Source organism: Radiomyces spectabilis (assembly GCF_025331425.1).
Source record: "Radiomyces spectabilis strain NRRL 2753 chromosome Unknown BYT42scaffold_6, whole genome shotgun sequence".
Lineage (NCBI taxonomy): Eukaryota > Fungi > Mucoromycota > Mucoromycetes > Mucorales > Radiomycetaceae > Radiomyces > Radiomyces spectabilis.
The window spans coordinates 1253793-1279829 of record NW_026251931.1 but is presented as its reverse complement, the minus strand read 5'-3'; the positions used below and the strand labels follow the sequence as shown (position 1 = coordinate 1279829).

Genomic DNA, 26037 nt, shown 5'->3' with positions numbered 1-26037 from the left:
TGCTGCCATTGTTCGGCCCTTAGAGCCCTTTGCCGCAGACTTCCTGCTGTCACCATGCTTCCGCTAGACGAGATTTCTTGCTTCACTAAGGAACAAGAAGATCGGTAAGTTATTTCCTATTAAAGCTGTGTGTGCAGGTAACTGATATTCTTGTAGCTATTATTGTAAGCTTGTAAGAAAGTGCTCCTCTGATTCTGGCGCTCTCTTTGTTCGCCAGCATTGTACCTACCACTCCGCTTCCGCTGCGGAAGCGAAGAAGCGCCGCGTGAAGCCTTCTGTTCGCTGTGCCTGTGAAGCGAGAAATCTGTGTCTTTTCTTTTTCGAGGCTGACAATGTTTTGCGAAGGTAACCTACCATTAGAAACAAGTGCACACACACCGGTCAGCCTGGAGGACTCGAGAACAGGGCGCATATTTGCGCATTTCGAACCGGAATGATGAGCAAGTGCAGCGCAGTTCCCTTGGGAAGATCAACGACATGCTTTGGTTAGGAAGCGACACTTTGCCAAGGTATATTATGAGTAACATTGCTTGATTATAATTATACTCATTATCATTTATCCTGTATTCTTAAACGTGCATAGCAGATTGATAACAGGTGAGGTGGGTGCATCAGCATTGTGAATCGGAGGGTGTTCGTAAGAACACAAAAACATCATCCGCGTATGCAAGGGCTTCGAGGGGACAGAGCGGCTTAGGAACGCTTGTAAGGATGGAGCGTGTTCTGGTTCGATCCCATTGGAAGGTAAAACCGTGAATAATGCTGCATAATAGAGGTCCCATGGCGAGGTTGAAGAGAATGGACGATGCCGTATCTTCTTGTCGAAGCCCCGATGTTGCCGTATGGAAGCTGCTAAATAACCATCGATGTTAAATGAAAACGAAACAGGTTTCTACGTAGCAGCCCCACGGTCCTCCGAAGCACTGTCTTACTTTATTTTCTATTTTGAATAACAACAAACACCCACAGACAACGATCAAACGAGAGGTGTGCTGGTGATTGGACACACCTGAAAAGGAAAAGATATAACTAACCAAGGCCAGCTCTGGATTTCAACGATGACGTTTTGGTACCGTCAAAAACGAGTCAGCTCTTTGGCAAGTTGGATTTGTGGTGTTTGTGAATAAAATAAACGTAGAACCAGAGAAAACCTGAAATCTTCTGAAACTCTGATTTATCGAGAAACAAGAGAAGGGAAAAAAGCGATTATTTCATGTCGAGAATATTTTCCTGAATAAATGCAATCATGACGTTCACCTTCATGTATTCGGATTTGAGTGGAATAAAGCTCAGTGTATCTGAACTGCAATCATTCCAAGGTTTGAGATCAGTATGCGTTTTTCCGTGAACATGCACGTGAAGTGATGAAAGAGGAACAGATGTATGTAAAATGCAGTCAGTGCTAGATTGAAGAATCACCCCGGGAGCCACGAAAAGTGATTCCTAAATCGATTTGATAACTTTATGCTCTAGAATACGGATAATAAGTTGCCAGGCTTTGGCAAATCGAGACCATAGCATGAATTAATAGAAATATTGAGTATAAGTGGGCTGCGATCAAGTACCGTCAAGGAAGCTTGGCCAACATTTACCAATTTGTTCAGAAGCGGGCGATGGTTGTCACGTGTATCCCCTGGAGACAGGTGAAAGAAACACATATGGCCAAATACCTCAGGCATAAACGATATTTCCGGCAGTGAGAATTCTATTGCTGACCGTTTTTAGATAATGAGGTACAAGAAGATCCAAGAGTAGCTGATCATGGTAACCACTAACACAATGATTCAAATACGATTTTGAATTTAGAGGATGAATCACCAATGGGGAATGATGAATCATAACCTTTGCCAATCATAAGGGGCGGAAAAGATTTATCTGACAATCTCTTGCCCATTGTGGGACCGAAAATGAACTTGAGTTCCACATAATGAGGCCCATGAGCAAAGCATACGATACCCTACTGTATAAGTATAAGCAACAAGCGTTAAAGCACATTCCTATTAATTTAATGTGACATTTTTCAAAATATAATAAAACTGTAGCTATGAATTTTCTTTCGATTTAAGAATATTCGTGCTCCATGTTGATGGCTGATGCCTACATTGAATTGTTCGTCGTTCCTAAAACCGAATTTTGGAGCATTTTACAGCTCACATTATTGGGGAATCCAAAAAGTGATCGTTAAATCAAAATATTCTTAAATCGAATATTCCAAAAGCTAAGAGTGACTAAGACCTCATCTTATATTACCGGCCACGACAGACATTAGGCGAGGGCTTGTAGACACCAGCCGGTACTTTGTAGACACCAGCCGGTACTTTGTAGACACCAGCCGGTACTTTGTAGACACCAACCGGATATTTGTGGACACCAGCCAGTAATTTGTGGACACCAGCCAGTAATTCGGAGACACCAAGCGACACTTTGTAGAGACCAGGCAATGGGTGATGGGTACTAGTCGATGGCGTTTGTAGAGACCTGGTGATATATATGTAATCATTACTGGTATTTGACTAAGCAGTATCGGAAAACTGATCATTGAGTAAGCATCATGGGTAACACACTTTATTTTGTCACGAGATTGCCACATTTAAAAATATCCATCTAGTATAAAAGAGGTGCCTTGTATCAAATACCCACTCCTAGTAATTATCCTTTTCCTACTATTCCCACCGACTCTCTCGAGAATAAGAGGAGCCTCAAATATATTATTGATTTACTCGGTTACTGCTAAGCGATTGCTCGATAGACTCCCAAACGCTGCGGTACAACCTTGCAATCTGTTGCATTCACTTCACAATCTGTTGTAGTCACTTCGAGATCTGTTGTAGTCACTTCACAATCTCGCTGCAGTCACTTCGTAATCTAGCTGTAGTCACTTCGAAATCTTTTGTAGTCACTTCACAATCTGTTGTAGTCACTTCGAAATCTTTTGTAGTCACTTCACAATCTGTTGTAGTCACTTCGAAATCTCTGTAGTCACTTCGAAATCGTTGTAGTCACTTCACAAAAAATCTGTTGTAGTCATTTCGAAATCTTTTGTAGTCACTTCGAAATCTGTTGTAGTCACTTCGAAATCTTTTGTAGTCACTTCGAAATCTGTTGTAGTCACTTCGAAATCTGTTGTAGTCACTTCACAATCGTTGTAGTCACTTCGAAATCTGTTGTAGTCACTTCACAAAAAATCTGTTGTAGTCACTTCACAATCTGTTGTAGTCACTTCACAATCTTTTGTAGTCACTTCGAAATCTTTTGTAGTCACTTCGAAATCTGCTGTAGTCACTTCGAAATCTGTTGTAGTCACTTCACAATCTTTTGTAGTCACTTCGAAATCTTTTGTAGTCACTTCGAAATCTGTTGTAGTCACTTCGAAATCTCTGTAGTCACTTCGAAATCTGTTGTAGTCACTTCACAAAAAATCTGTTGTAGTCACTTCGAAATCTTTTGTAGTCACTTCGAAATCTGTTGTAGTCACTTCGAAATCTGTTGTAGTCACTTCGAAATCTTTTGTAGTCACTTCGAAATCTTTTGTAGTCACTTCGAAATCTGTTGTAGTCACTTCACAATCGTTGTAGTCACTTCGAAATCTGTTGTAGTCACTTCACAAAAAATCTGTTGTAGTCACTTCACAATCTGTTGTAGTCACTTCACAATCTTTTGTAGTCACTTCGAAATCTGTTGTAGTCACTTCACAATCTGTTGTAGTCACTTCGAAATCTGTTGTAGTCACTTCGAAATCTGTTGTAGTCACTTCACAATCTTTTGTAGTCACTTCGAAATCTTTTGTAGTCACTTCGAAATCTCTGTAGTCACTTCGAAATCTGTTGTAGTCACTTCACAAAAAATCTGTTGTAGTCATTTCGAAATCTTTTGTAGTCACTTCGAAATCTGTTGTAGTCACTTCGAAATCTTTTGTAGTCACTTCGAAATCTCTGTAGTCACTTCGAAATCTGTTGTAGTCACTTCACAAAAAATCTTTTGTAGTCACTTCGAAATCTTTTGTAGTCACTTCGAAATCTGTTGTAGTCACTTCGAAATCTGTTGTAGTCACTTCGAAATCTTTTGTAGTCACTTCGAAATCTGTTGTAGTCACTTCGAAATCTGTTGTAGTCACTTCACAATCTTTTGTAGTCACTTCGAAATCTGTTGTAGCCACTTCACAATCTGTTGTAGTCACTTCGAAAGAAATCTTTTGTAGTCACTTCGAAATCTGTTGTAGTCACTTCACAAGCTCGCTGTAGTCACTTCGTAATCTAGCTGTAGTCACTTCACAATCTGTTGTAGTCACTTCACAATCTGTTGTAGTCACTTCGAAATCTGTTGTAGTCACTTCGAAATCTGTTGTAGTCACTTCGAAATCTGTTGTAGTCACTTCACAATCTTTTGTAGTCACTTCGAAATCTTTTGTAGTCACTTCGAAATCTGTTGTAGTCACTTCGAAATCTCTGTAGTCACTTCGAAATCTGTTGTAGTCACTTCACAAAAAATCTGTTGTAGTCACTTCGAAATCTTTTGTAGTCACTTCGAAATCTGTTGTAGTCACTTCGAAATCTGTTGTAGTCACTTCGAAATCTTTTGTAGTCACTTCGAAATCTTTTGTAGTCACTTCGAAATCTGTTGTAGCCACTTCACAATCTGTTGTAGTCACTTCGAAAGAAATCTTTTGTAGTCACTTCGAAATCTGTTGTAGTCACTTCACAAGCTCGCTGTAGTCACTTCGTAATCTAGCTGTAGTCACTTCACAATCTGTTGTAGTCACTTCACAATCTGTTGTAGTCACTTCGAAATCTGTTGTAGTCACTTCGAAATCTGGTGTAGTCACTTCACAATCTTTTGTAGTCACTTCGAAATCTTTTGTAGTCACTTCGAAATCTGTTGTAGTCACTTCGAAATCTCTGTAGTCACTTCGAAATCTGTTGTAGTCACTTCACAAAAAATCTGTTGTAGTCACTTCGAAATCTTTTGTAGTCACTTCGAAATCTGTTGTAGTCACTTCGAAATCTGTTGTAGTCACTTCACAAAAAATCTGTTGTAGTCACTTCACAATCGTTGTAGTCACTTCGAAATCTGTTGTAGTCACTTCACAAAAAATCTGTTGTAGTCACTTCACAATCTTTTGTAGTCACTTCGAAATCTGTTGTAGTCACTTCGAAATCTGTTGTAGTCACTTCGAAATCTTTTGTAGTCACTTCGAAATCTTTTGTAGTCACTTCGAAATCTGTTGTAGTCACTTCACAATCGTTGTAGTCACTTCGAAATCTGTTGTAGTCACTTCACAAAAAATCTGTTGTAGTCACTTCACAATCTGTTGTAGTCACTTCACAATCTTTTGTAGTCACTTCGAAATCTTTTGTAGTCACTTCGAAATCTTTTGTAGTCACTTCGAAATCTGTTGTAGTCACTTCGAAATCTTTTGTAGTCACTTCGAAATCTTTTGTAGTCACTTCACAATTTGTTGTAGTCACTTCGAAATCTGTTGTAGTCACTTCACAAAAAATCTGTTGTAGTCATTTCGAAATCTTTTGTAGTCACTTCGAAATCTGTTGTAGTCACTTCGAAATCTGTTGTAGTCACTTCGAAATCTGTTGTAGTCACTTCGAAATCTTTTGTAGTCACTTCGAAATCGTTGTAGTCACTTCGAAATCGTTGTAGTCACTTCGAAATCGTTGTAGTCACTTCGAAATCGTTGTAGTCACTTCGAAATCTGTTGTAGTCACTTCGAAATCTTTTGTAGTCACTTCACAATCTGTTGTAGTCACTTCACAATCGTTGTAGTCACTTCGAAATCTGTTGTAGTCACTTCACAAAAAATCTGTTGTAGTCACTTCACAATCTGTTGTAGTCACTTCACAATCTTTTGTAGTCACTTCGAAATCTTTTGTAGTCACTTCACAATCTGTTGTAGTCACTTCACAATCGTTGTAGTCACTTCGAAATCTTTTGTAGTCACTTCACAATCTGTTGTAGTCACTTCGAAATCTTTTGTAGTCACTTCGAAATCTGTTGTAGTCACTTCGAAATCTGTTGTAGTCACTTCACAATCTCGCTGTAGTCACTTCGTAATCTAGCTGTAGTCACTTCGGAATCCGTTCTAGTCCCTTAGCAATCTGTTGTAATCAATTTTGTGCGATGGATGTTCTCAGTTTCGGTATGTGTAATGACAATAAGTCAAACATATCATTTTCGCATTAGTGGATCTGCTGTAAGGTCAGCGTCAATTTGAATTTGTATCAAAAATGTTCTTTTATCATGTGTCGGCGTGCGTTATGAAATGTTTACAAAAAGAAAAGAGAAGAAGAGAAAGAAAAAACATTAAAAAAAAAGAAAAAAAAATTGATCGCATGGTTATGTTATGAGGGTGGATGCGGGTTGGCAAGGAAGAGCTTTTTTTCTTGTTGTTTTGTTGGATATCTATACATCCATTAAAGTCTTCCTTGCAAGATATATTCAATGTTCGTGTTGATAAATTCTTTCTTGGGAGTCATATCACATCCAAAGAAAGCGCTCAGTTGTTCTCGAACTATAAAATAAAATCCAAGTGAGTTAAAATGATCATAGTCATAAATATAAGAGGAATATTTACCTTGTTTTTTGGTGATGCTCATCAAATTGGCTGTTGCCAAAATATTTTTGATTTCGAGAAGGATTTCTTCATCGGTAGGGAAGCCGGGGGTGGACATGGGCTGCATGACCGCACTCTGCTGCATCACCGACCCTGCGTAACCTCCCATAGGGCTTCGTGAACGGCCGGTCATGGACATGTTGGTATCGCGATAATAATCATAGTCGCCCATCTGACTGCCTCCACCGTACATACTTCGCATGTCGTAAATAACCGAGTTATTGCCGCCACGCGAATTATGCGATCGATAACTGTGATAGCTGTTACCCGTGACCCCGGTTTCGCGTGAACCGGTCGATCCCATTTCCCATAATTCTTGCTCGTAAACGCTCCATTTCTTGAGTGGGATCATCTTTTCGTCAAACTTTTCATCGTCGGCCACAATAATCTTCTTTTGCTTGTTATCACCCACGACCACACGTGTGTTACCCCACGAGAAATCGTCAAAGTGCCAGAAGGAATACACCGGTAAAAAGAAGGAAAAGACAGGAATCGCCAGAATGTAAAAGATCATCCATCCAATGTGCTGCCATTGACGTTTCAGAATGAACAGTAACGCTTGCAAACCGTATACACCCGCTAACATGGCCAGAGCCAAAATAGGCATCGGACCGGTGCCGGAGGCAATGACATAGATCAAGTAGATCAAGTAAACCACGGTGACAGGGAGAGTCAAGGTACCGACCAAATCGACCAAGACAACAAAACGCATGGAGAAACAGCAGAAACCACAGAGATCAGGCAACAAAACGACTTCGAACAAATTGTGAATCGTAGAGTTAATCCAACGACGACGTTGCGACAGTAAGACCTTCCATTTATCGGGAGCCACCGTAGCACATTGAGCGTGAGCGGTAAACTTCATCTTGTACTGAGGGAAATGTTTCATCATGAGCGTCGTCAAGTATCGATCTTCACCCAAATGAAGCAAATTCTTCTTGTGCAATGTGTCGACATGGTTGTCCGAATAATCGGCAATCACCTTGGGAGAGATGATCAAAGGTTCGTTCTTGACGGGGGTGCGAATGCGATACATACAGAAACAACCAGGCAAACAAGTGACGGATCCAAACAGTGATTCGAAAGCCTTGGCCAAATGATGAGAAATGTAGTATTCGTAGACCTGAATCATGGTCGTCCAGGATCGATCTTCGTTGGATAATTTGGTTTCACCGCACAGACCAATGATGCGACCGTCGTGAAGCATGCATGAAATCATATGATTCAATGCATTGGGCATGACCTCGGTATCGGAGTCGACCATGAGAATGTATTCGTAGAACGATGGGTTGACACCAATCACATTCTTGATTTGATGGTACATTTCCAGTTCCAAAGGCGTCATTTCGCTGTCAAAGTGGACCTTGTTCAAGAAATTCATGCAAATCATCTGCGAATCACGCTTGCCACGATTGCCGGGTTTAGCACGTTCCGAGGCCTTGCCGACCTTGGCAATAACAACATACGGGACAACGTGACCTTCACATTCATAAAGACCAGAGTATACCTTGCCATAGTTCAATTGCTTGCTACCTTCACCGATGGATTTGAACATGAGAGGCTCGGGATCGTTCTTCGTATCGTAACCAAGGACGTCGAGCACAATACGCGGAGTAGGTCTGTCATTACCACTACCCATAATCATACCGTCGGCAATGATAAAGAGCAGTTTACGCTTGTCATCGTAGTTCATCACCGTCAATGAGTCAATGGTCTTTTTCAACGATTCTTCGTCTTCGGTGTAACAGGGCACTTGACAGATGACGAACTTGTCGTGATCTTCGGGGGTTGGAGCACCGCCAAATTGCAAGGCCGCCAAGAACTTGACCACGATGACCAAACACATCAGAACAGCAAACGCTAACAACAGGTAATTGGTAAATTCACAACGGGGGGTCTTGCGAACATCCACGTCGCCGATGTAGAAAAAGTTATCCAAGCAGTTCATGTTGGCGGCTTGTTCTTCAGGACTCATCGAGCCTTTGTATTTGTCCCAGGTTTCCGTAGCATCGGTACCACTGAACTTGCTAAAGATTTCTTCCACGGTCGGTGACAGGTAATGGTATTCGTTGCCAGTGGATCCGGAATCGTGGATTTTCGCGGTTGACATGTAATCGGTGATATCATACACTCTGCCGTTGATAGCCAGGGCCAAACGTCCCCACCCTTCAAAGTCGGACCGTAAGAGATCGACAGGATGCACCAGGGTTCCCTTCTTGTACAGATTCATGGTGGGTAAGAAGTAATTGGTGTACCAATCAGGGTTTTTCATCTTCTCCAAAGTGGGGATCTCAAGCTGATCACCGGACCAATGAGTGAATGTGCCTGCAGCCGAATAGGTGGTATTGGGAGTCACTCGAATGAGAGGGTTGTTGACAAGGCCTGCACAGGCGACAGTGAGAGGTGGCGGGATGACGCTGGAAACGTCGAAACCAGCCAAAGGCTCCATGGTATCGGTATTGGCAGGATAAGCGTTTGTACCGTGTTTGCTTCGAGCGAAATCGGTGACATCGTAGACAACACCGCGGACACTCATGTACATATCGTTGGCCAAGTTGTGACTCTTTACATTTTCCGTGGAATACATGGTGCGAGTACCAGGACAGATGACTTCACCGAGACCGACGATACAAAAGATGACGATGATGGAGAAGAAGAAAATCAAAATACACAGCGTCACCTTTTCACGCCAGGCCATTTGAACATCCTCACGTTTCATTTTGCCGATCCATCGTAACAAAGGCGACGGGATCCACCAAGTCATCAACCAAACGAAGCGTACCCACCACACACGCAGAGCGGTAATTGGCACTTCTTCAATGTTTTCAATCTGGGGTGAATGGTAATCTTCAATCATTTTGCTCATATCCATGTTGGGACCAAAGCTGAAAAAAAAGACGGCAGTTGAGTACATTGTTACAACCTGGCATAAAAAAAAAAGAAAACTTGCTTACCCTTCGGCAAGACCTTTGATACCCCATTCGGATTCGTCACCCCACTGACTGCCTTCCATGCCTCGTTTCAAGCCATCCTCGCTGCCGTAGTAACTTGCACCATCTTCAAAGACTGAGGATCGAGCCATCACGGCGCCACCAGCCATGGCAGCGCCACCAGCCATGTAGCCTGCAGGAGGTAGAAGCATATCGTTACTGTCGTGGTAATAACCTGCTCCCATGCGCTGTTCTTCGTGAGGCATATCGCTCGCTCCATCTTGATGCATGGACGCATCCATGGCCTTGTTACGCATACGTTCTTCCTTTTCGGCTGCACGTAGGCCGTCTTCAAGTTCTTTCCAAACTTCATACGACAGCCAGATCATGGTATGGCCCAGACATGCCTGGGCTTCGGTCCAGTTCATGATGGTAGCAATCACTTGCACTTGCTCCGCTTCTGTTTTGGAGTGATCAACTTGGAGCGAGGTAGCCAAACTATCGTACCGTGCCAAAAATTCGCCATACGTGTAGTAATTCGCATACTCTCGGGAACAACGCAAGGTCAGATCGGGAAGCAAAAATGCGCGAATCTGCGACTTGACTCGTTTGAAATCAAACATATCAGGCATCTGAGTGTCGTTGGGACGGATGTGAATGACATTGTAAATGCGGGTATCAGACATGGTAATGGATAGATCACGCAGGGTCATAAACAATTGATCCATGACGGTGGTGACTTGCATGTTTTCATAGGCTTCCTCGGCTTCCCGGATCATGCGTTGTTTCTGAAGTTCCTCGGCTTCCAGTTCGCCGTTTTCGGGAATTGGATTATTGTTGAGGGAATTCTCGGGCATTGGACGACGTTTGTTGGGACGCTTCATAGACGGGGCACGGGTAGGCTTACTTGTCAACTGAGCTTTGACAATGGTACGATCGTCTTTGGGATGGGATTCAGTAGCCATGGCGGTACTTTGGAACAGGGTGGAAACAAAAGTATTGGAGCTATTCTCGCGCAACAAATTGACGAAATCCGGCGACAGCGCATCCAAATTGCGATCCAAGAAATGCTCCACTGTGTAATGAACTGTTCCAGAAAAGTGATTGATACCGAAAGCAAAGGCGTAAGACGACTTTGAGAAGGATGAGTGACCGTTGTACTGTTTTTGGACGTTGGCGAGAAAGTTGGCATCGGTAGCATCGCTTGCACCCGTTTGATACTTTGCACAGTCGCGATCGAGCACACCCACCACACCGGAAAGACCGAGAGCAGCGGATTTGCTCACTTTTCGTTCTTGATTTTCCTTTGTTTTGCCCACCAAGAGTTCGATGCAACCGGAATTGTCCATGGTGATCACCTGAGGTAAGGGCACACCGTCGCGGACCATGACCGCGTTCAGACCTTCCTGATCGCTGAAACGCTGATTGATAAGGAACTGGTGGATGCGTTCATTGGCAAAATTGGCACAAAATTCTTCGAAACCGTTTACTTTGAAGTTTTGGAAGCCAAACTGGTCAAGAATACCGATAAAGTTGGCGGGTTCACCATCGCTGAAACAGATCTTTGTGTTGATCGATTCGACGATCCACAGGAACAAGACTTGATAGAGAGCGCGGGCCAAAGAATCTCGTTGCTCCATAGCCCCCTGGGGGTTCAAAAAGATGGTGCACAGTTCCTTGCGAATGAGACGCAGACGGTAAGTGAGCGACTGCTCGAGCTTGGTAGGAGAGACACCGAGCATGACGGAAACGATATCGAGAACGTCACTGTTCTTCACACAGCATGCTTCCTGGGTACTGTTGCCGGTTTCATTGTTGCCAATAAATTGGAGATTACCAAGGTGCAGAATGGCGGCCAAGAGTTGGAAGATCTGAGTGACTGTTTTCGCTTTGAAACCACATGCTTTGAGTGCGCTCTTGAGATCACCAAAAGCGATTTCATCGTTCATGTCCGGAACCTGGATACATTTGGATTGATTGAGATAGAAAAAGTAATCTGGAGTAAAGTTGATATGCAAGGCGTTCTTCTCATCCACGGTGGTACCAGCCAACAAGGAGTAGAAAACATGGAAAGAGCGTTCGTTGGGCGGAACGGCGGTGACTCGCGATTTATCAAAAGCGTAGGTCAATGCCTTGACACCAAGAATGCGACCTCGTTCGCTGAACTGGACCTCTTGAAAGATACCAAATTTGGAGGCGGATCTATTTTGAGTGGTACGAGCGTGACCGAAAGCTTCGAGAACAACGAATGCGTTGCGAATTTGTTGCTGAAGTTTGGCCTCCTTTTTGCTGTGGGTGGAGAGCAGCAGGAGTGTCTCGAGAAGATGTGTTCGTGTCGTACTTTTACCCGAGCCCGTGATACCACTGCATGTCAAAAAATGAAAGGGAGAAAAAAAGAACAGATTCGGTCAGTGCCAGGTAGAGAGGATGATCGAGGCCATCTTGGGTAAGAAAAAAAAAAAAAGAAGACACCGAAACGCCCAAAGGTGTCATCTTCAATATGGATGTAGACCCTGACATACTATCCTTTTTAAACCGCTCTTTCTTTTTTTACCTCCTCGAACTTTTTGCGAGGATATCGAGAGCTAGTTTTTTTTTCTTTCCCCTCTCTTTTTCTCTCACTCTCTCACTCTATTTCCCTGGGCGTTATCTGTCTCCTCGGCCAAATGATCCATAATTTCTCGGTTGTTTTTTTTTTTTGTTTTGTTTTGAGACCATACCTTAATACAATGCTTTGATCTTCACCTGTCCTTCGCATGTGGAAATATATTCTTGTAGCAAGATCATATGTATGGGGCTGCATGAATTGCTTATATTCGGAGACGTCACGGTAACCAGCGTCCGCGTAGGATTGAAGCGTTGCATCGTTAAGAATTTCTAGTGGCTGATAGGGGTTGACGACGACGAGATTGGAATGACCAGCCGAGGTATATGGTTGATTCCGCTTGTATCTGCTTTGAAGCAGATTGGCGATACTGTCCTCGGTGGGAGGCTGCGTTGCCGAGGTAAGGAGACAGCCCAAGTCTGTACGTGAATCACTTTGCATAATGAAGAGTAAAAAGAGACTTGGTGATGTGTTGATAGGCTGGTGAACGGGTCACCCAAAGAAAAAGATTGACAGAAGTTAAAAGATCAGGGAAAAAAAAAAAGAAAGAATAAATAATAAATATGAAAAACTAAGCCCGGGACGGGAGATGAAGGACACCAGCAAGAGCAAGTTGTTTGTGACAATTGCTAAAGAACTATGGTGTCGGATGATGAAGGATGATGAGGGGCAAGCTTTTGAAAGGGGCCTTTTTTTTGGCTGATGTTAAAGAAGAGAGAAAGAAAATCGGGATTCGCAATAAGGAATTGTTATTTTTTTTTTTCTTCCTCGTCTTCACTGTGGAACCTGAATAACTGTAACTATTTTTAAATCCCCTTTTCTTTTCGTCAAGCTCTTTGAGAGGCTTCCCAATTTTAGGCTACCGTTTTAAAAATAAATTCCGCCAATTTTCATTGCATTAAGTCAAACTACAAACCATCCTACTCGGGGACGTGTTAACAGTGTTACTTTTGTTCATTGTGTATAGCATATGGATACGGTTGTTAAGTAGGCAAACACGCCAAAAAAGACACAGAGCTTCGACCGAGGATATTCTGGGACCACGCATTCCTTTTTGGGAATGTTTCATTGTTACCAATCAGATGGTGGATTGACACGTCTTTTTGCAGGGCAAAAAAATTTGGGTCGGTGTTTGGATGGCAACACGATCACCACATCAAAATGTACGGAACCGTGTTCCCTCATTTGTGCTTAATTTGCACAAAACGTCGGTCCGCCATTTTTACATGTTTTTCGAAGCCTCCAGCCGGCATTTTTAGATGCTTTTTGAAAAAAACATAATCATTGGATCAAATTCATACGAGTTTCTGCAACACGCATGCCATGGATCTTCATCTGTTCTTTTCCCCATGACTACTGTTTTGTGGAGTTCACAAGACCTCGCAATAACATGGCGTCAACTGTCGGTATAACATCATTTTTTGGTACGTTGTTGTAACACGTCAGTCATTTATAGTTTGGCAATTTTTGAACCTTTCAAAAAAACAAGCGCACAGAAAAAAAGGGTATATCATAGTTTTAGCACGTTTAAATTTCGATATCAGCAAGAACGGTTTGGGCCTCTTTCAATTCCTCGGTGTCAGCATAAGCAGGATCCTGAACCTTGTCTTGCAAATCTTCATAAGCTTTAGCCAGTCGCTTCTTCACGTCAGGAATCATGCATAAAGTCTCCTCCAGCACTTCTTTCTATAGATGACAGGGTCAATTCTCGCCAACTTTTTTTCTTTCTTTCTTTCTTCATTCCACCCCCCCCCTATTTATTTCTCGTTTTGTGGATCTTTCTTGCCCGTCCCACTTGCCTGCTTTCGAACATCCGCTTCATCGGCCCCGTTGGCAATGAGCTTATCGATACGCTTCTGCTGATCTTGGGCTTCTTTGCCGTAAGCGATCTGTTCTTTGAAGAGTCTGTTGGGGAAAAGTGTGAGTTGACAGCGAACCATGTCAGCTCATCAAGACGTGTATTTACCGTTTAACGACGTTGGTTTTGATCTTGAGTTCGCGTACAGTCATTATGCAAGTGGTAAAAATCAAGAATCAGTTGTAAAGAAAAAAAGCAGGAGAAAGCAAAGAACCGTGCAGCTTTTTTTGCTCGAGACACGCATTTGGCTTGTTTTCAAAGAACGGAGTATCAATTTTTATTTTTATTTTACACAATCTTACAGCATGGAAGTCTTTTCTTTGGGTGGAATTCGATCCAAATCACCTTCTGTAAACTCGGTATTCATCGCTTTGATCCAGTCAATCTCGATGTCAAATGGTCCCTCTTGTCGATCCATTAAAGATATACCGACAGTTTTCACTTTTTCTCGAAACATCTCCACTTGTTGCTCTTGTATCATGCCATTATTCGTCAATATGAAATCTCGGAAAGGAATCTGATTGTGGAAAAATGTTAGCATTTGAGTTGATATGCAGCATCAATTTTTTATCTAGTGCAGTTCGTTCAAATACCAGATGTGTACGTACCATGACTGTTTCCCAGTCACCGGGTGTTCGTAAAAATAATCGATGCTGATACAGATCGGTCTGAATGACTCCGTCGGTTTGGATATTAACAAAGTATCGTCGGCGATCTCCACGCACACGCAAGGCCAAGTATCGAAAAATGCTGGTATCCCAACAAGGCGTGCCAAACATGGACGATGGTTGGGCTTTGGTGCGAATAGCAGCATAGCCGCTTTGTTGAATCTCGCGATTGGCAGGTAACTCGAGGGAAATGTGGCCGTGAAAGCGACCTGTGTTCTGCGGCGTCACGTCTAAATGAGCTTCTGAAAATCCACCAATGTCTTTATCGCAGCCAATGGCCCAGAGGTCGAGATCCTGCAAAGTATTTAAGGATGCCATGGGCAGTTCTCTTTGCCATCCCTGGAGACCCTCCATGCGAAGCGCTGTGCCAAAAGATATCGGTCAGTATCGTTTGGTATTCGCATCCGCTGTGCGAGTAATTACCTTTGGCGGTGGATTCGGCAGCCACACCTGCTGTTCGACGCAGAAATGAGAACATGGTGTATAGGAGTATGTGGTTGAACAAAGAAAATACCGAGTGCTTTACATTGCACAGCGATCGAATTGAAAAAAACCCCGTCACAGGTGAAATTTGGCACTCCCTTCATTCTGACCTGCTGCGGATCACGATTCCCGAATTTCCCTTGTTCACTTGAACGCAAGAAATATTATCGATCGACAACAAGTATAGTTGAGGCTGAAGATACAGTGTGATGTAGAGGAAAAAATGTAAAATCCTGAAGATGGCCCTTGCTGCGACGATATAGCTCGTTCTTTTTGAGCATTGAAAACCAAAGAAGTGTATGCAACAAAATGCGGTTAACACGTATGATGACTGTCAAAATCAGGTGTGATGGAACACTAAAAAGCATATCGCGGAATGTCTCCTGCTGTGAAAGATAATGATATTTGCATTTTCTATTGTTGAATATGCATCAATAACAATTCAAGATGATGTTTATCCAATTTTTGTGCAAGGATGCCTTTTTTTTTTAAAAAAATAAAATAAAAATAAAATAACACAATCAAAATGCACATGCATCATTAGCAAGCGATACAGAATGAAAATAAACAAAAACAGAGTATAATGTTATCAAATAGGAAACAGCTGATCTGTTTTCCGCCTTTTTTTTTTCTGCTGCCGCTTTGGAAGGGTGGCGTGCTTTGCTCAGCGACTCGAACTGAATCCTGTGACAGCGATTCAAAGCATCTTTCATCGCGCCTTCTTCTTTTTCTTTTTGTTAAATGACCAACGATACATTTCCGTCTACGAATGGCTTCGACGATGAGGAACCACACTTTTCAGAACCTACGGCGCCGCTTTCGGCCTATGTCGATTACACACCTCGAAGGACATTCACCTTCAGGCACCCCGATCCCATTCTGGAAGCTCATCCCAATGATCTAACTCTGTCGCGTCAAAGTCGCGCTTATTACTTTCACCAATTGGCTATGCAAGAACATATGCATGCCACTTCCCCGGATCGTCATCCCAGCGATCTTGCTTCTCAAAGTTATATGGACTCGCCATTTGTTCGCAGAGATTTAGGCGTCAGCAGTGATATTGCCATCTTTGATAAAAACGAGTCCGAACTTACCAGTAAGCTCAAAGAACGGTCGATGCTGGAAAATAGGTGAGTAAAGAAACAATCCACTGAATAAAGAGAGAATGGCTCAGATAGTTGGTTAGGTCCAAAGAGTGGACGGTCGCAGATTTCGATGTGGGTGAACATCTCGGTACAGGCAAATTTGGTACAGTCTACGTCGCTCGCGAGAAAAAGAGCCAGCATATTGTGGCTCTCAAGATATTGAAAAAGGAAGAGATTGAAAAAGCCAAAGTGATCCGCTTTGTGAAGCGCGAAATCGAAATCCAGTCGCATTTAAAGTCGGTTTGATTCTCGTGTTTTTATGGTAATTGGCACATACTCATCTTCTTTGTTTTCGCAGTCATCCAAACATATTGAGACTCTACGGTTACTTTCACGATAGAGACCATGTATATATTGTACTCGAATACGCAGCTGAAGGTGAATTATATACCAAATTACAAAAGCGCGGGCGCTTCACAGAACCTACAGCAGCAAAAGTAGGTTTCCTCTTTTTTTTTTTTGTACTACGGTTAATAAGCTTACCATTCAATCTAACTATGCAATTATTAGTATATAGCACAAATTACCAATGCATTGCGATATCTCCACAGTCTCGGTGTAATTCACAGAGATCTCAAACCCGAAAATGGTATGTATCCAATTATCCTTGTTGGAAGAGGTCGCCGTTTATTGACGGCTTAACCAATGTGTAGTCTTGATCGGTCGAGACGGGCAAGTGAAATTAGCGGACTATGGATGGTCCGTTCATGATCCAGCGCCTCGTCGACGTACATTTTGTGGCACATTGGACTATTTACCGCCGGAGATGATTGAGAATAAGCTTCACACCGAAAAAGTCGATGTATGGGCACTCGGTGTTTTGTGCTACGAACTCCTCGTGGGATCTCCTCCATTTGAGGATTTGGCCGGTTATGTCGAAACCTATAACCGTATTATTCGAGCTTCTTACACGCTGCCGGACGACCTGAGTTTGATGGCGAAAAACTTTATTGCAAAGGTACATCATCCCCCCACAAGTATATCGCCATGCTGCCATAAGAAAAACTTACGTCTTCCTCCCTTCTCTCCCTCCCCTTATTTTTTCCTTTAGTTACTGCAAAGCAACCCAAGTAAGCGACCGTCATTGGCAGAAATCGAAGACCATGCGTGGATCAAGAGATATACCCATCGTGATGGAAAAGCATAGTAAAGAAATCTTTAGCTTTGATTCCATGCAAAAACGTGAATTCAGAATACAACAAAATTTAGAAAGCAAGAATAGAAAAAAAGGAAACAACCGAGGAAAAGAAAAAGACTAACAGATAGGTGACATGGGACAAAGGAAAAGCGCGTACATGTTGTTATTTACATTTACATGATGATTTGTGGTTCGGTAATATTGGAAGAAATGCCTTTGTGAGGAAGAATCGATCCACCGTTAACATAGATCTCGTCATTGATGGTCACATCGTCACCGAGAACGCTGCATCCTTCCAATCGTGACCAACGACCGACCGACGAATGCCAACCGACAATGCTGGAATGCACCCAGGCGTAATCCTTGATCTTGGCTCCTTCCAGAATGACACATCGTTGCAAACGTACACCATCACCAATAACCACATTGGGACCAATCACGACATTGGGACCAATGCGGCAATCTTTGCCGACTTTAGCAGTAGGATGCACCATCACGTTGCCCTTGTATACGTAATCCATATTGGGATTGGCGAGTTGCTGAGGTTGCTTTTTCGCCAAATGAGACAGATAAAGGCATGTGCCTGTTAAGAAATCCTTTGGCTGACCGACGTCCATCCAAAAACCGTCCAAATCAAATGTGTGCAATTGACCATCCTGAGCAATGTAGGGGAACACTTCCTTTTCGATCGAAGTAGGCTTCAACTGTTGAATGAAAGAAACACCAAAACCGTATAAGTTTTCCACACAAAAAGCTCGGCTTCTTTCGCAATATTTACCTCGATGCGGTCCAACACCGTGGGATTTAAGATATAGAGACCAGCATTGATCTTGTTGCTGATGAAAATCTTGGGCTTTTCAACAAAACGTTCTATCCGACTTGAATCACGCTGATTGACAATCACACCATATTTGGAAGGATCGTCGACTTTCGTCACCTAAGGAAACACACGTCCACAATGTATAAGATATGTGATGTCTCAAAAAACAATCTTTACGCCCTGAAACAATGCGAGCCATCATTCCCTAGGCGAATGACACCGTATTGATATTCAACACTTACCACAATCGTGCCTTCATTTCCATGCGAAAGGTGAAAATCTCGGAGTTGTTCAAAAGGGTAATCGCAAATGACATCACTGTTTAAGACAAAAAACGGACTCTCATCTTTTCCCAGAATGTCACGAGCAAGAGCCAATGGACCCGCCGTGCCTAGAGGTTCCGTCTCGACAGAAAACGTGATTTTGACATTGTATTCCTTTTCATATTCCTTCAATGCCGCCACCATAATTTCAGGACGATAATTGACAGCCAACACGATATCTGTCACACCCGCCTATGTCAAACCAACAAAAATGGAAAATAAGAAAAGAAAAAGTGGCCCAAGAATTTTTAGTCTTTCAGCCGTGAACCCAGAAATTGATCGACCTCAATTGACGATGAACAATACCTTGGCCAATGCTTCAATCTGATGAAGAATCATGGGACGATTGGCGAACTCCACCAAAGGTTTGGGCAGAGTGAGCGTTAAGGGTCTGAGGCGGGTACCGAAACCTGCAAAGAACAGATGACCGTTTTTAAGGTCCATTGCCACGGTCAGTCACTTGAACACTAACATCCGGTAAATTCACAAAACGTACCTCCAACAAGAATAAGGGCTTTCATAGTGTGTCAATGTAGAACGGGAAGAGGTGGGTCGAGATGAAGGAAAGGAAAAAGAAGGATAAAAATAAAATAAAACTGCGATGGAAACAAAAACGCAATTTCCCAGCTGTTGCACACACCATGCCCAATTGAGTAGGATTGATTCGCAGACAGCCAATAGGAATCGTTTACGGCATCATCCCTGTGCCTTTCTCCCTGTGATGAAATTTTTTTTTTTGTTGCAGATCCCTTTCCATACATCATCATCCAGTGACTGTTCAACACGGCGCTACACTTTTTTGTACCATGACCACACGAGGTAAAAAAAAAAAAAGAAAGTGGTGCGCATTCACTACATAATGTCCATGTCCCATTTCACACATTACCACTAGAACAGGACAATCTGCAAGCTACTTTGAATGTCTTGAATAAAAGACTTCAGTTGGCACAAGAACAACTGGGTCGTGCCGAAACGACTGTAAGGGTTTTATCTTCTTATCGTCTTGTCGGCCTGTTCGGTTACTGAGCGCGTTAGCGGTTTTATTTTAGATCCATATGAAGCGAAAGTTTCTAAAAAAAACCCGTCACACATTGGAAACCGAATTAAAGAACACGTTCTCTTATGATCGCTCGCTTCAACGGCAAAAGAAACGTACCTTACTGCTACCACCACCGGGACTGGTTCCTTTGCTGGATACATCATCTTCTTCTTCCCCTATACCTCATGATCCGATGGATACCAGTGACGACGGAGCTTGTGAAGTCTTGCGAATTACGTCGTGTATTGGCTCCTTCCGCGGACCTGACGAAGATCGTCTCTGGTTTAAAGTCCACGCCAGGAACCTTTCTAGGTTAGTCATCTTAGCAATCGTGCTCTGTCTCTCTCTCGAGTGGCATAACAGCATTTCGTTTTACTCATTTTGGAAAACAGTCAAATCATCATTTGCGAAGCATATCTTTATATGGACACTGTTCAACCAGTAGATCTATTGCCCGAACAAGTCTCACGAAATACCGTGTATACCATTTCTCCAGGGAACGAGGTCACGCTGTATGCCGCTTTCACATCGCTGGTCGATGTGTTTCCCGCCGATTTGCAACAACATCTCCGCATTGCTTGCCGATACGCTATCGACAACGATGATGAGTGGCATGTGACCCAGTACGCTCCTATCCAGTGGGATCTAAATCTTCAAGCGAACTTTTTCCACGATTTCGGCAAGTGGATCTTTGATGTTACAGCTGAAAATGGGATGGATTCGTTTCCAGAAAAATGCTAATTATAGACTTATCGTTTTCGCAGCCTCTGTATCTGTATTAGCGCCTATTTACTATCCTTCACGGATACGACTGTTAATGCAACTGGCCGATCTTGCTCAATTTAAAGATCAACTCCACTTTTTACACACCGGTGGCCTTCAAAATGTGCTGCACTCGGAAGATCAGACGCTGCTGGTGATTGGCCATGCCGATCAGGATATTCATCTGTATGGATTTAACGATCGGTCTCTGGCACGATGTATACGTACCCTTGCTCCGGTGATCCAGAATTTCAATTCCTTAATTTACCCCCAAGACAAAAACACGACACTACAGCAACTCATCGTCGCCATGGTAGATGAAGTAGATCACATCACATCCACACCAGACGACGATCCCCTTGCCAAAGTTCGTCAACATCAAACCATGCTGGCGGCTAGAGAGACTACCGTCACATTTTTGGACCGTTATTTGAGTCAATAAGATGGATAAATGCGCATGACTTGATTTCCTTTAATTGGTATCTTTGTGCTTTTCATGAAATAACATCCAGTTACACAGATTTGGTTGTGCTACACATTTTTTTTGTGTCGTTCGATAGACCCAAGTGGAGCTGGATTTTATCCTTTCTCTTTTTTCCCTCTTTGAATCTTTTTTCGGGTTTGCTTCTTTTCATTCTGTCGTTAAATTACCCGTCGCTTTTCTAAACGCCTCCAGCGCTCGCTTGGCATTTCCTGACAGAATGGATTCTCGAGCTTTCTGTACGCCTTCCTTGTAATCGCTGGCAATACCGGCCATATACAACAGAGCTGCCGCATTAAGCAAGACGAAATCCAGGATCGGATCGTTCTCTGGCAATTCTCCATTCAACAGTCGTCTCAGGATTACCGCATTTTCATGACAATCGCCTCCCTTGACATCGGACAGTGGATGCGTTTTTAAACCAAAGTCGCGCGTAGGATGTAAAGTACCAGTGGTGATATCGCCTGAACCATGAACCTTCCAGAACTGTGGGAAAAAAAAATGGAAATCAATACTCCGGTCACAGTAGGATTCTTTTTGGTTTGCACTCACATTGGTTTCACCAGCAGGGCTGATCTCGTCCAGCTTTTCTGCACCACACACCACCAACGCTTCCGTTACGCCCGTCAGTTTCAAGGCGTTTGCCATTAAGCTACCAATTTGTGGTGAGTGAACGCCGACCACGACACGAGCCGGTTTCGCAGGATTGCTCATAGGCCCCAAGAGGTTGAACACGGTGGGCACTCCAATTTCTTTACGCAATGCCGCCACATGTTTCATAGAAGGATGGTATATTTGGGAAAACAAAAAGCAGAAATTGCTTTGCTCAAGAATACCAGGTACTTGCTCTGGTTCAATTTTATGAATATGGCAACCTTGCGCTTCCATGAGATCGGCTGATCCTGATTTCGACGATGCCGCCCGGTTACCATGCTATATATATATCCGAATGAGCGGTGAGTTCTACTATACGATTCCTCAAGCCATCGCCGTCTTGATCGTCCTTCTTTCGCTTTTCCTTTTTTTTTTTTTCCTTTCTATCTTTAGATTGGCAGTTACCTTGGCTACTTTGGCACCTGCACCTGCTGCTACAATGGATGCTGTAGTAGAAACATTGTATGTGTTGTGACCGTCACCTCCTGTACCGACAATGTCAACCACCGTGCCTTGGATATGTTCATAATCACCATAGGGAATCAAGCGCGCGTGACTACGCATGGCGGTGGCACATGCTGCTACAATAGTCGGATCCGCATCCAATTGTTGAAGACGCAAAGCGACCAAGAATGCTGAGATTTGACTGTGAGAGGCACGACCGGCCATGATTTCATGAATCGCCGTTTCAGCATGAATAGGTTGGAATTGGGAAGGCTCATGAACCAGAACCTTCAATATAGATTTTATGTTGAGCACTTCACTGTGTCCGTTGACTTTTGACATTGCGATTGTCATGAATGGTTGGTGTATAGTTTTGAATAAGTGAAGTAGGAAAAAAAAAAAAAAAAAAAAGAAAGACGACGGGAGGTGAACGTGCCTGATTAACTGGTAGTAGTTTAATAGTGACTCATTCTTGTGTGTCTTAGATCGAAAAAAATTGGCCTGTGTGACTGTGATGCGTTTGGACCTCATTTGATGTGCATGTTCCCAAATGTACGACCTTCATGTGGGCAAAAAGCTTACATAGGTTGCAATAATTGTATTGCAAACCGTTTACCATGCATTGTAAAAATTTCACTGAGTCGGCTCACCTCGAGTATGAGATCTACTTCAGCGGATGTATTCATCAATGATGCAGACACGGCGAAATGGTATTACCACTTGTTTGTAGGTTATTTGATGTTATTACTTGCAAGATGAAGCGGCGATAAGAATGATGGTGTTCCCGTTATGCATGAAAACAACATGGAAATCAATTTGTATCACCATACAGATACGCCATTGTACGGTTGTTCAGTCACAAGAATTGAAATGACTTGACCGTTTTAAGATGAATATCCGATAAAACGACTGAAAATTAATACCATTTGTATGGCATATCCGAAAACATTTCTGTTACGGATTATCTGGTGTAACCCATACCGCCCTGTCATTCCCAGGTGTGTATATTTGCATTGGTGATAACACGAATCGAGTCCGCAATCAATGCAGATGTAATAGCTGTAACAGGAAAAAATCCAAGTGAACTGCAAGTTGAGTGAAACGCATGAACTTGAAAATACCTCGAATACCATCGTGTGTTAAGAGTCAACACTTTCAAAAGCATGATGTTATATTTCCCTGATGAAAGGACAAAAAACTTACATGTAATAGAAAACGACCGGGCTGAATTGACTTTGGGGGACGTGCTTTACCATTTTTGAAAGCTGGGCCATACGTGAAGCATCAGATTCGAGATTTAGACATTTTAGAGTTGAGCCCGGTGCTGTGTATAAGCTTGTAAGAGATCAGTCGTAATTATAAACGAGTTTATGTAGACATATTACAGTGACGGCAACAGTTATTGAGAGCCTGCAATGAAATTTGAATGAGTCCTAGAATGATCTTTTTGAAAACACGCCTTATCCAGCGTTACCAGGCTTCTGTTACAAAACGATAAAAGTAAGTGAGAAATTAGAAATCACACAGGAAAAAATTAATTGATGTCATGTCTGAACAGCAGATGGGGTGAAATGTCCCCATTTTTGATGATTGGGTGTCTTTATTTGCGATTGGCCTGAACGCCATTTAAATAATTGTAGTCCTTTTTCCTTCTTTTATCTATGCTGTCTCGATCCGAACAAATACCCAATTAGTACACAGAGCAGCAAACATAATTTTATTGAAAGGATATACAACAATACACAGCATGCAAAGCAAGGATCGGTTTATGCTACGCTGCAACGACGTCTCCACCGTGGTATTTCACCCTAAATGCCACGCCCATTAAATTGATCGCGTCTGACCGCTTCTTCACTTCTTTGCGACCAAAACCAATCGGTTGGGCCCCAACTGTACACAAAGTATCGACGGAAAAACACTTTACTTTCTTTTCCCACTTGTACGGCAGATGCGTTACTGGGTGTTGCCAAACTATATGTAAAGCCACGTAGTATCATGATTTCTATCTCGAGGAACAGCTTACTCAAGGCTAGCTGTCTGTAAATCATGAAATTGGTTACGGTTCTACCAATACTGATAAATAGATGGATGCTCATAGTAGTTTTCGCAACATTTGACTTGTGATCCTTTATTCTAGGGAAATGGAATGGCGATTGACAAGTTTGATTATGGCTACGACGAACTATGATGCTGACGATGCCGTATGAGGTAGAAAAAAAGTTTATCGTAGCTATTTTTTTCTCTTTGCCAAATCTCTTGTTTTCGAGGATAAAAAAAAAAGAGTGAAGAAGAAGCAAGGAAGCTGGAGATTAGGACGAGGATGAAATCCAACAATACAAAATAAAGGGATGCATGAAAAAGGTGAAAATGATCAAATCAAAGAAGCGTGCAGCGTCAAGAGAGCTGAGCAAAAAGATCGCGATTCGTGGATCTAAAGTGATAATAAAACAACGACGGATGTAAAAATAGCCACACCGAATGCGGTTGCAAGGGGTAAGAATGTCTCTCGAAGTGTGCTGCTTCCTCCCAGATAGCATGTCGGACAAAACATGGCTGTAACATAACCGCAGGAAATCAGTATTCAAAGAAAAAGAAAAGGTTGACATATCGCTTAACAGTGTGTCATGCCAATGTTTTTTTCTCTTTTCTTGCTTTTTATCACTTACAGTCTGTTCTTCCCACGTACGCTTCTGTGCTATACATGGCTACGACCAAGCGAGAATCGGGCATCAGCCATCCAGGGCTGGGGAAAGCTTTAGGTCCTCGTTGATCGTACACCCATACAGTGTAATAACCGACCATCAAAGGTGAATTAGGTGGCAAACGGGCGAGATCCCAATGAGCAGAGGTCGCCGTTCCTGGAACAACGGCCGCCGTAAAGGTCTGCTTTTGTGGATTGGCCAACGCTACGGTGATGTTTTGAGGCTGGACTTTGAGCACCTGAGGATCGACCGTCCATTCAAATGTAATATTAGATACACCAATCTTATACAGTGGTGGAAAGGTTTGATTGGGGATCGGTTTTTTCCATGTTAGATAAGCTGGCGGGATATCGTTGCTAAACGATGCCGAGGTGGGTTTTCCGATGAATGGATTGTTATCACTGTTCACTATCGATTGTGAAGCATTTGCTTGAGAATGGATTCCCGAAGCTGAAAGCGTTGGTGCTGTATTGATGGGTCCTGTCGGTGCAGCTGCGCTGGGGTCTGCATTGCTTGCCACCGTTGCAGAAGGCGCTGGCTGAGCTTGTGATGGTTGAGGTGCGCCTATGTCGTTCCATAACAGATTTCTTTACGTCTCAATACTACATGATAGATGGACCCCTCTTCATCGTTTTCGTTCTTTACCTGACACATCGGCTAATCAAGAAAACAGACGTCAGTCATTATGCGTCAACGTTGTCATTTTTTCAACAAAACACGGCATCGTCGTCTTACCTCGTTTTAATAGTGAAGCATGGCCGGAATAGATGAAAAGAGTCAACAGCACGAAAGAAAGTTTCATCCTTCACACTGTAGAATATGATTAAAAGGGAGAAAAAGCCAAAACGAAGCTACGAAGGGAAAAAAAATATCAGAACAAGGGGAAGAAAAAAAAAAGAAAATAAAACCGATCATAAAAGCAATTGTATAATCATCATTTTTTTTTTTTGGCAGTGTCGTTCTTCGCAGTCGAAAGGAGGTAAGGAGATGCATCGGAAAAAAGAAGGGGAGATCAGATAGAGGAGGGGGGGGGGGGAAGACAAACAAGAAGAGAGAGGTGCAAGAACTTGGATTGGACCATCTACAGCGAATCATTGAGTAACAAGCCTCAGCTAAGAGAAAAAATGGGGCAAGAAAGCTCAGTAGAAGTTTTGAGCGCAGGCAATTTAACGAATCCCATGATAAACAAGCTTTATTCACAGTAGAATGACATGTCTATTATGATAACAACTCAGCTTCAGCAGTCAATGAACACTCAATTTTCTGTTATTCTGGCATTGGTGATAAATTCAATGGGAGTTAAACTTCACTGGCAACCGAAAAATGACCATGGTAATCGGTTTATCTTTTTGACCCCTATTTA

At 42.7% G+C, this 26037-nt stretch overlaps 10 protein-coding genes across 10 annotated transcripts; 3 read left to right on the top strand and 7 right to left on the bottom strand.

Annotated features, from left to right (window-relative positions):
* Positions 1 to 54: 54 nt before the first annotated feature.
* BYT42DRAFT_545865 (uncharacterized protein) lies at positions 55 to 873 on the top strand (the record flags this gene model as incomplete). Its single annotated transcript, XM_051565842.1, has 3 exons — positions 55 to 104; positions 157 to 345; positions 774 to 873. 3 exons carry the CDS (start codon positions 55 to 57, stop codon positions 871 to 873), a joined length of 339 nt encoding a protein of 112 aa, XP_051423878.1.
* Positions 874 to 6218: 5345 nt separating this feature from the next.
* BYT42DRAFT_569067 (chitin synthase) lies at positions 6219 to 12878 on the bottom strand. The gene is made up of 3 exons (XM_051568253.1): positions 12273 to 12878; positions 9577 to 11916; positions 6219 to 9507 (listed from the first exon to the last, which is right to left on the bottom strand). Exons 1-3 carry the CDS (start codon positions 12596 to 12598, stop codon positions 6423 to 6425), a joined length of 5751 nt encoding a protein of 1916 aa, XP_051423877.1. The 5' UTR covers positions 12599 to 12878; the 3' UTR covers positions 6219 to 6422.
* Positions 12879 to 13356: 478 nt separating this feature from the next.
* On the bottom strand, positions 13357 to 14258 carry BYT42DRAFT_330095 (tubulin binding cofactor A). Its single transcript, XM_051563070.1, has 3 exons — positions 14124 to 14258; positions 13957 to 14062; positions 13357 to 13843 (listed from the first exon to the last, which is right to left on the bottom strand). Exons 1-3 carry the CDS (start codon positions 14165 to 14167, stop codon positions 13685 to 13687), a joined length of 309 nt encoding a protein of 102 aa, XP_051423876.1. The 5' UTR covers positions 14168 to 14258; the 3' UTR covers positions 13357 to 13684.
* A 1-nt stretch (position 14259) lies between these two features.
* BYT42DRAFT_330098 (complex I intermediate-associated protein 30-domain-containing protein) lies at positions 14260 to 15183 on the bottom strand. Its single transcript, XM_051563071.1, has 2 exons — positions 14624 to 15183; positions 14260 to 14532 (listed from the first exon to the last, which is right to left on the bottom strand). The coding sequence occupies exons 1-2, from the start codon at positions 15035 to 15037 to the stop codon at positions 14314 to 14316; spliced, it is 633 nt and encodes a 210-aa protein (XP_051423875.1). The 5' UTR covers positions 15038 to 15183; the 3' UTR covers positions 14260 to 14313.
* Positions 15184 to 15770: 587 nt separating this feature from the next.
* Positions 15771 to 17492, top strand: BYT42DRAFT_329886 (kinase-like domain-containing protein). The gene is made up of 5 exons (XM_051563068.1): positions 15771 to 16296; positions 16353 to 16547; positions 16610 to 16748; positions 16822 to 16900; positions 16965 to 17492. Exons 1-5 carry the CDS (start codon positions 15908 to 15910, stop codon positions 17360 to 17362), a joined length of 1200 nt encoding a protein of 399 aa, XP_051423874.1. The 5' UTR covers positions 15771 to 15907; the 3' UTR covers positions 17363 to 17492.
* Positions 17493 to 17622: 130 nt separating this feature from the next.
* Positions 17623 to 19113, bottom strand: BYT42DRAFT_613820 (mannose-1-phosphate guanyltransferase; the record flags this gene model as incomplete). Its single annotated transcript, XM_051571780.1, has 5 exons — positions 17623 to 18153; positions 18228 to 18386; positions 18512 to 18784; positions 18899 to 19002; positions 19089 to 19113. 5 exons carry the CDS (start codon positions 19111 to 19113, stop codon positions 17623 to 17625), a joined length of 1092 nt encoding a protein of 363 aa, XP_051423873.1.
* Positions 19080 to 20935, top strand: BYT42DRAFT_329909 (uncharacterized protein). Its single transcript, XM_051563069.1, has 5 exons — positions 19080 to 19411; positions 19485 to 19570; positions 19642 to 19943; positions 20024 to 20310; positions 20396 to 20935. Exons 1-5 carry the CDS (start codon positions 19399 to 19401, stop codon positions 20833 to 20835), a joined length of 1128 nt encoding a protein of 375 aa, XP_051423872.1. The 5' UTR covers positions 19080 to 19398; the 3' UTR covers positions 20836 to 20935.
* On the bottom strand, positions 20845 to 22382 carry BYT42DRAFT_569058 (anthranilate phosphoribosyltransferase). Its single transcript, XM_051568252.1, has 3 exons — positions 21934 to 22382; positions 21427 to 21807; positions 20845 to 21360 (listed from the first exon to the last, which is right to left on the bottom strand). The coding sequence occupies exons 1-3, from the start codon at positions 22324 to 22326 to the stop codon at positions 21025 to 21027; spliced, it is 1110 nt and encodes a 369-aa protein (XP_051423871.1). The 5' UTR covers positions 22327 to 22382; the 3' UTR covers positions 20845 to 21024.
* A 12-nt stretch (positions 22383 to 22394) lies between these two features.
* On the bottom strand, positions 22395 to 23604 carry BYT42DRAFT_569053 (uncharacterized protein). The gene is made up of 2 exons (XM_051568251.1): positions 23358 to 23604; positions 22395 to 23296 (listed from the first exon to the last, which is right to left on the bottom strand). Exon 2 carries the CDS (start codon positions 23103 to 23105, stop codon positions 22857 to 22859), a length of 249 nt encoding a protein of 82 aa, XP_051423870.1. The 5' UTR covers positions 23106 to 23296; positions 23358 to 23604; the 3' UTR covers positions 22395 to 22856.
* Positions 23605 to 24235: 631 nt separating this feature from the next.
* On the bottom strand, positions 24236 to 25824 carry BYT42DRAFT_329864 (uncharacterized protein). The gene is made up of 4 exons (XM_051563067.1): positions 25410 to 25824; positions 25320 to 25331; positions 24639 to 25238; positions 24236 to 24525 (listed from the first exon to the last, which is right to left on the bottom strand). The coding sequence occupies exons 1-4, from the start codon at positions 25474 to 25476 to the stop codon at positions 24404 to 24406; spliced, it is 801 nt and encodes a 266-aa protein (XP_051423869.1). The 5' UTR covers positions 25477 to 25824; the 3' UTR covers positions 24236 to 24403.
* Between the last annotated feature and the right edge of the window lie 213 nt (positions 25825 to 26037).

Excerpts from the sequence above, each read along its gene's own strand:
- BYT42DRAFT_329909 (XM_051563069.1), top strand. Across the intron at positions 19,571-19,641 it reads TGGGTCGTGCCGAAACGACT|ATCCATATGAAGCGAAAGTT; the intron begins GTAAGGGTTTTA and ends GTTTTATTTTAG. Across the intron at positions 20,311-20,395 it reads GAACTTTTTCCACGATTTCG|CCTCTGTATCTGTATTAGCG; the intron begins GCAAGTGGATCT and ends TCGTTTTCGCAG.
- BYT42DRAFT_329886 (XM_051563068.1), top strand. The coding sequence starts at position 15,908 with ATGACCAACGATACATTTCCGTCTACGAATGGCTTCGACGATGAGGAA. Across the intron at positions 16,548-16,609 it reads GAAATCCAGTCGCATTTAAA|TCATCCAAACATATTGAGAC; the intron begins GTCGGTTTGATT and ends TTGTTTTCGCAG. Across the intron at positions 16,901-16,964 it reads AGATCTCAAACCCGAAAATG|TCTTGATCGGTCGAGACGGG; the intron begins GTATGTATCCAA and ends ACCAATGTGTAG.
- BYT42DRAFT_569058 (XM_051568252.1), bottom strand. The coding sequence starts at position 22,326 with ATGACAATCGCAATGTCAAAAGTCAACGGACACAGTGAAGTGCTCAAC. Across the intron at positions 21,808-21,933 it reads CAGGTGCCAAAGTAGCCAAG|CATGGTAACCGGGCGGCATC; the intron begins GTAACTGCCAAT and ends ATATATATATAG. Across the intron at positions 21,361-21,426 it reads GCCCTGCTGGTGAAACCAAT|TTCTGGAAGGTTCATGGTTC; the intron begins GTGAGTGCAAAC and ends TTTTTCCCACAG.
- BYT42DRAFT_569053 (XM_051568251.1), bottom strand. The coding sequence starts at position 23,105 with ATGGTATTCGAGGTATTTTCAAGTTCATGCGTTTCACTCAACTTGCAG.
- BYT42DRAFT_569067 (XM_051568253.1), bottom strand. The coding sequence starts at position 12,598 with ATGCAAAGTGATTCACGTACAGACTTGGGCTGTCTCCTTACCTCGGCA. Across the intron at positions 11,917-12,272 it reads GATCAAAGCATTGTATTAAG|TGGTATCACGGGCTCGGGTA; the intron begins GTATGGTCTCAA and ends TTTGACATGCAG. Across the intron at positions 9,508-9,576 it reads ATCAAAGGTCTTGCCGAAGG|CTTTGGTCCCAACATGGATA; the intron begins GTAAGCAAGTTT and ends CTTTTTTTTCAG.
- BYT42DRAFT_330098 (XM_051563071.1), bottom strand. The coding sequence starts at position 15,037 with ATGGAGGGTCTCCAGGGATGGCAAAGAGAACTGCCCATGGCATCCTTA. Across the intron at positions 14,533-14,623 it reads GTGACTGGGAAACAGTCATG|ATTCCTTTCCGAGATTTCAT; the intron begins GTACGTACACAT and ends TTCCACAATCAG.
- BYT42DRAFT_330095 (XM_051563070.1), bottom strand. The coding sequence starts at position 14,167 with ATGACTGTACGCGAACTCAAGATCAAAACCAACGTCGTTAAACG. Across the intron at positions 14,063-14,123 it reads AAAACCAACGTCGTTAAACG|ACTCTTCAAAGAACAGATCG; the intron begins GTAAATACACGT and ends TTTCCCCAACAG. Across the intron at positions 13,844-13,956 it reads AAGCGGATGTTCGAAAGCAG|AAAGAAGTGCTGGAGGAGAC; the intron begins GCAAGTGGGACG and ends TGTCATCTATAG.
- BYT42DRAFT_329864 (XM_051563067.1), bottom strand. The coding sequence starts at position 25,476 with ATGAAACTTTCTTTCGTGCTGTTGACTCTTTTCATCTATTCCGGCCAT. Across the intron at positions 24,526-24,638 it reads GTACGTGGGAAGAACAGACT|CCATGTTTTGTCCGACATGC; the intron begins GTAAGTGATAAA and ends GTTATGTTACAG.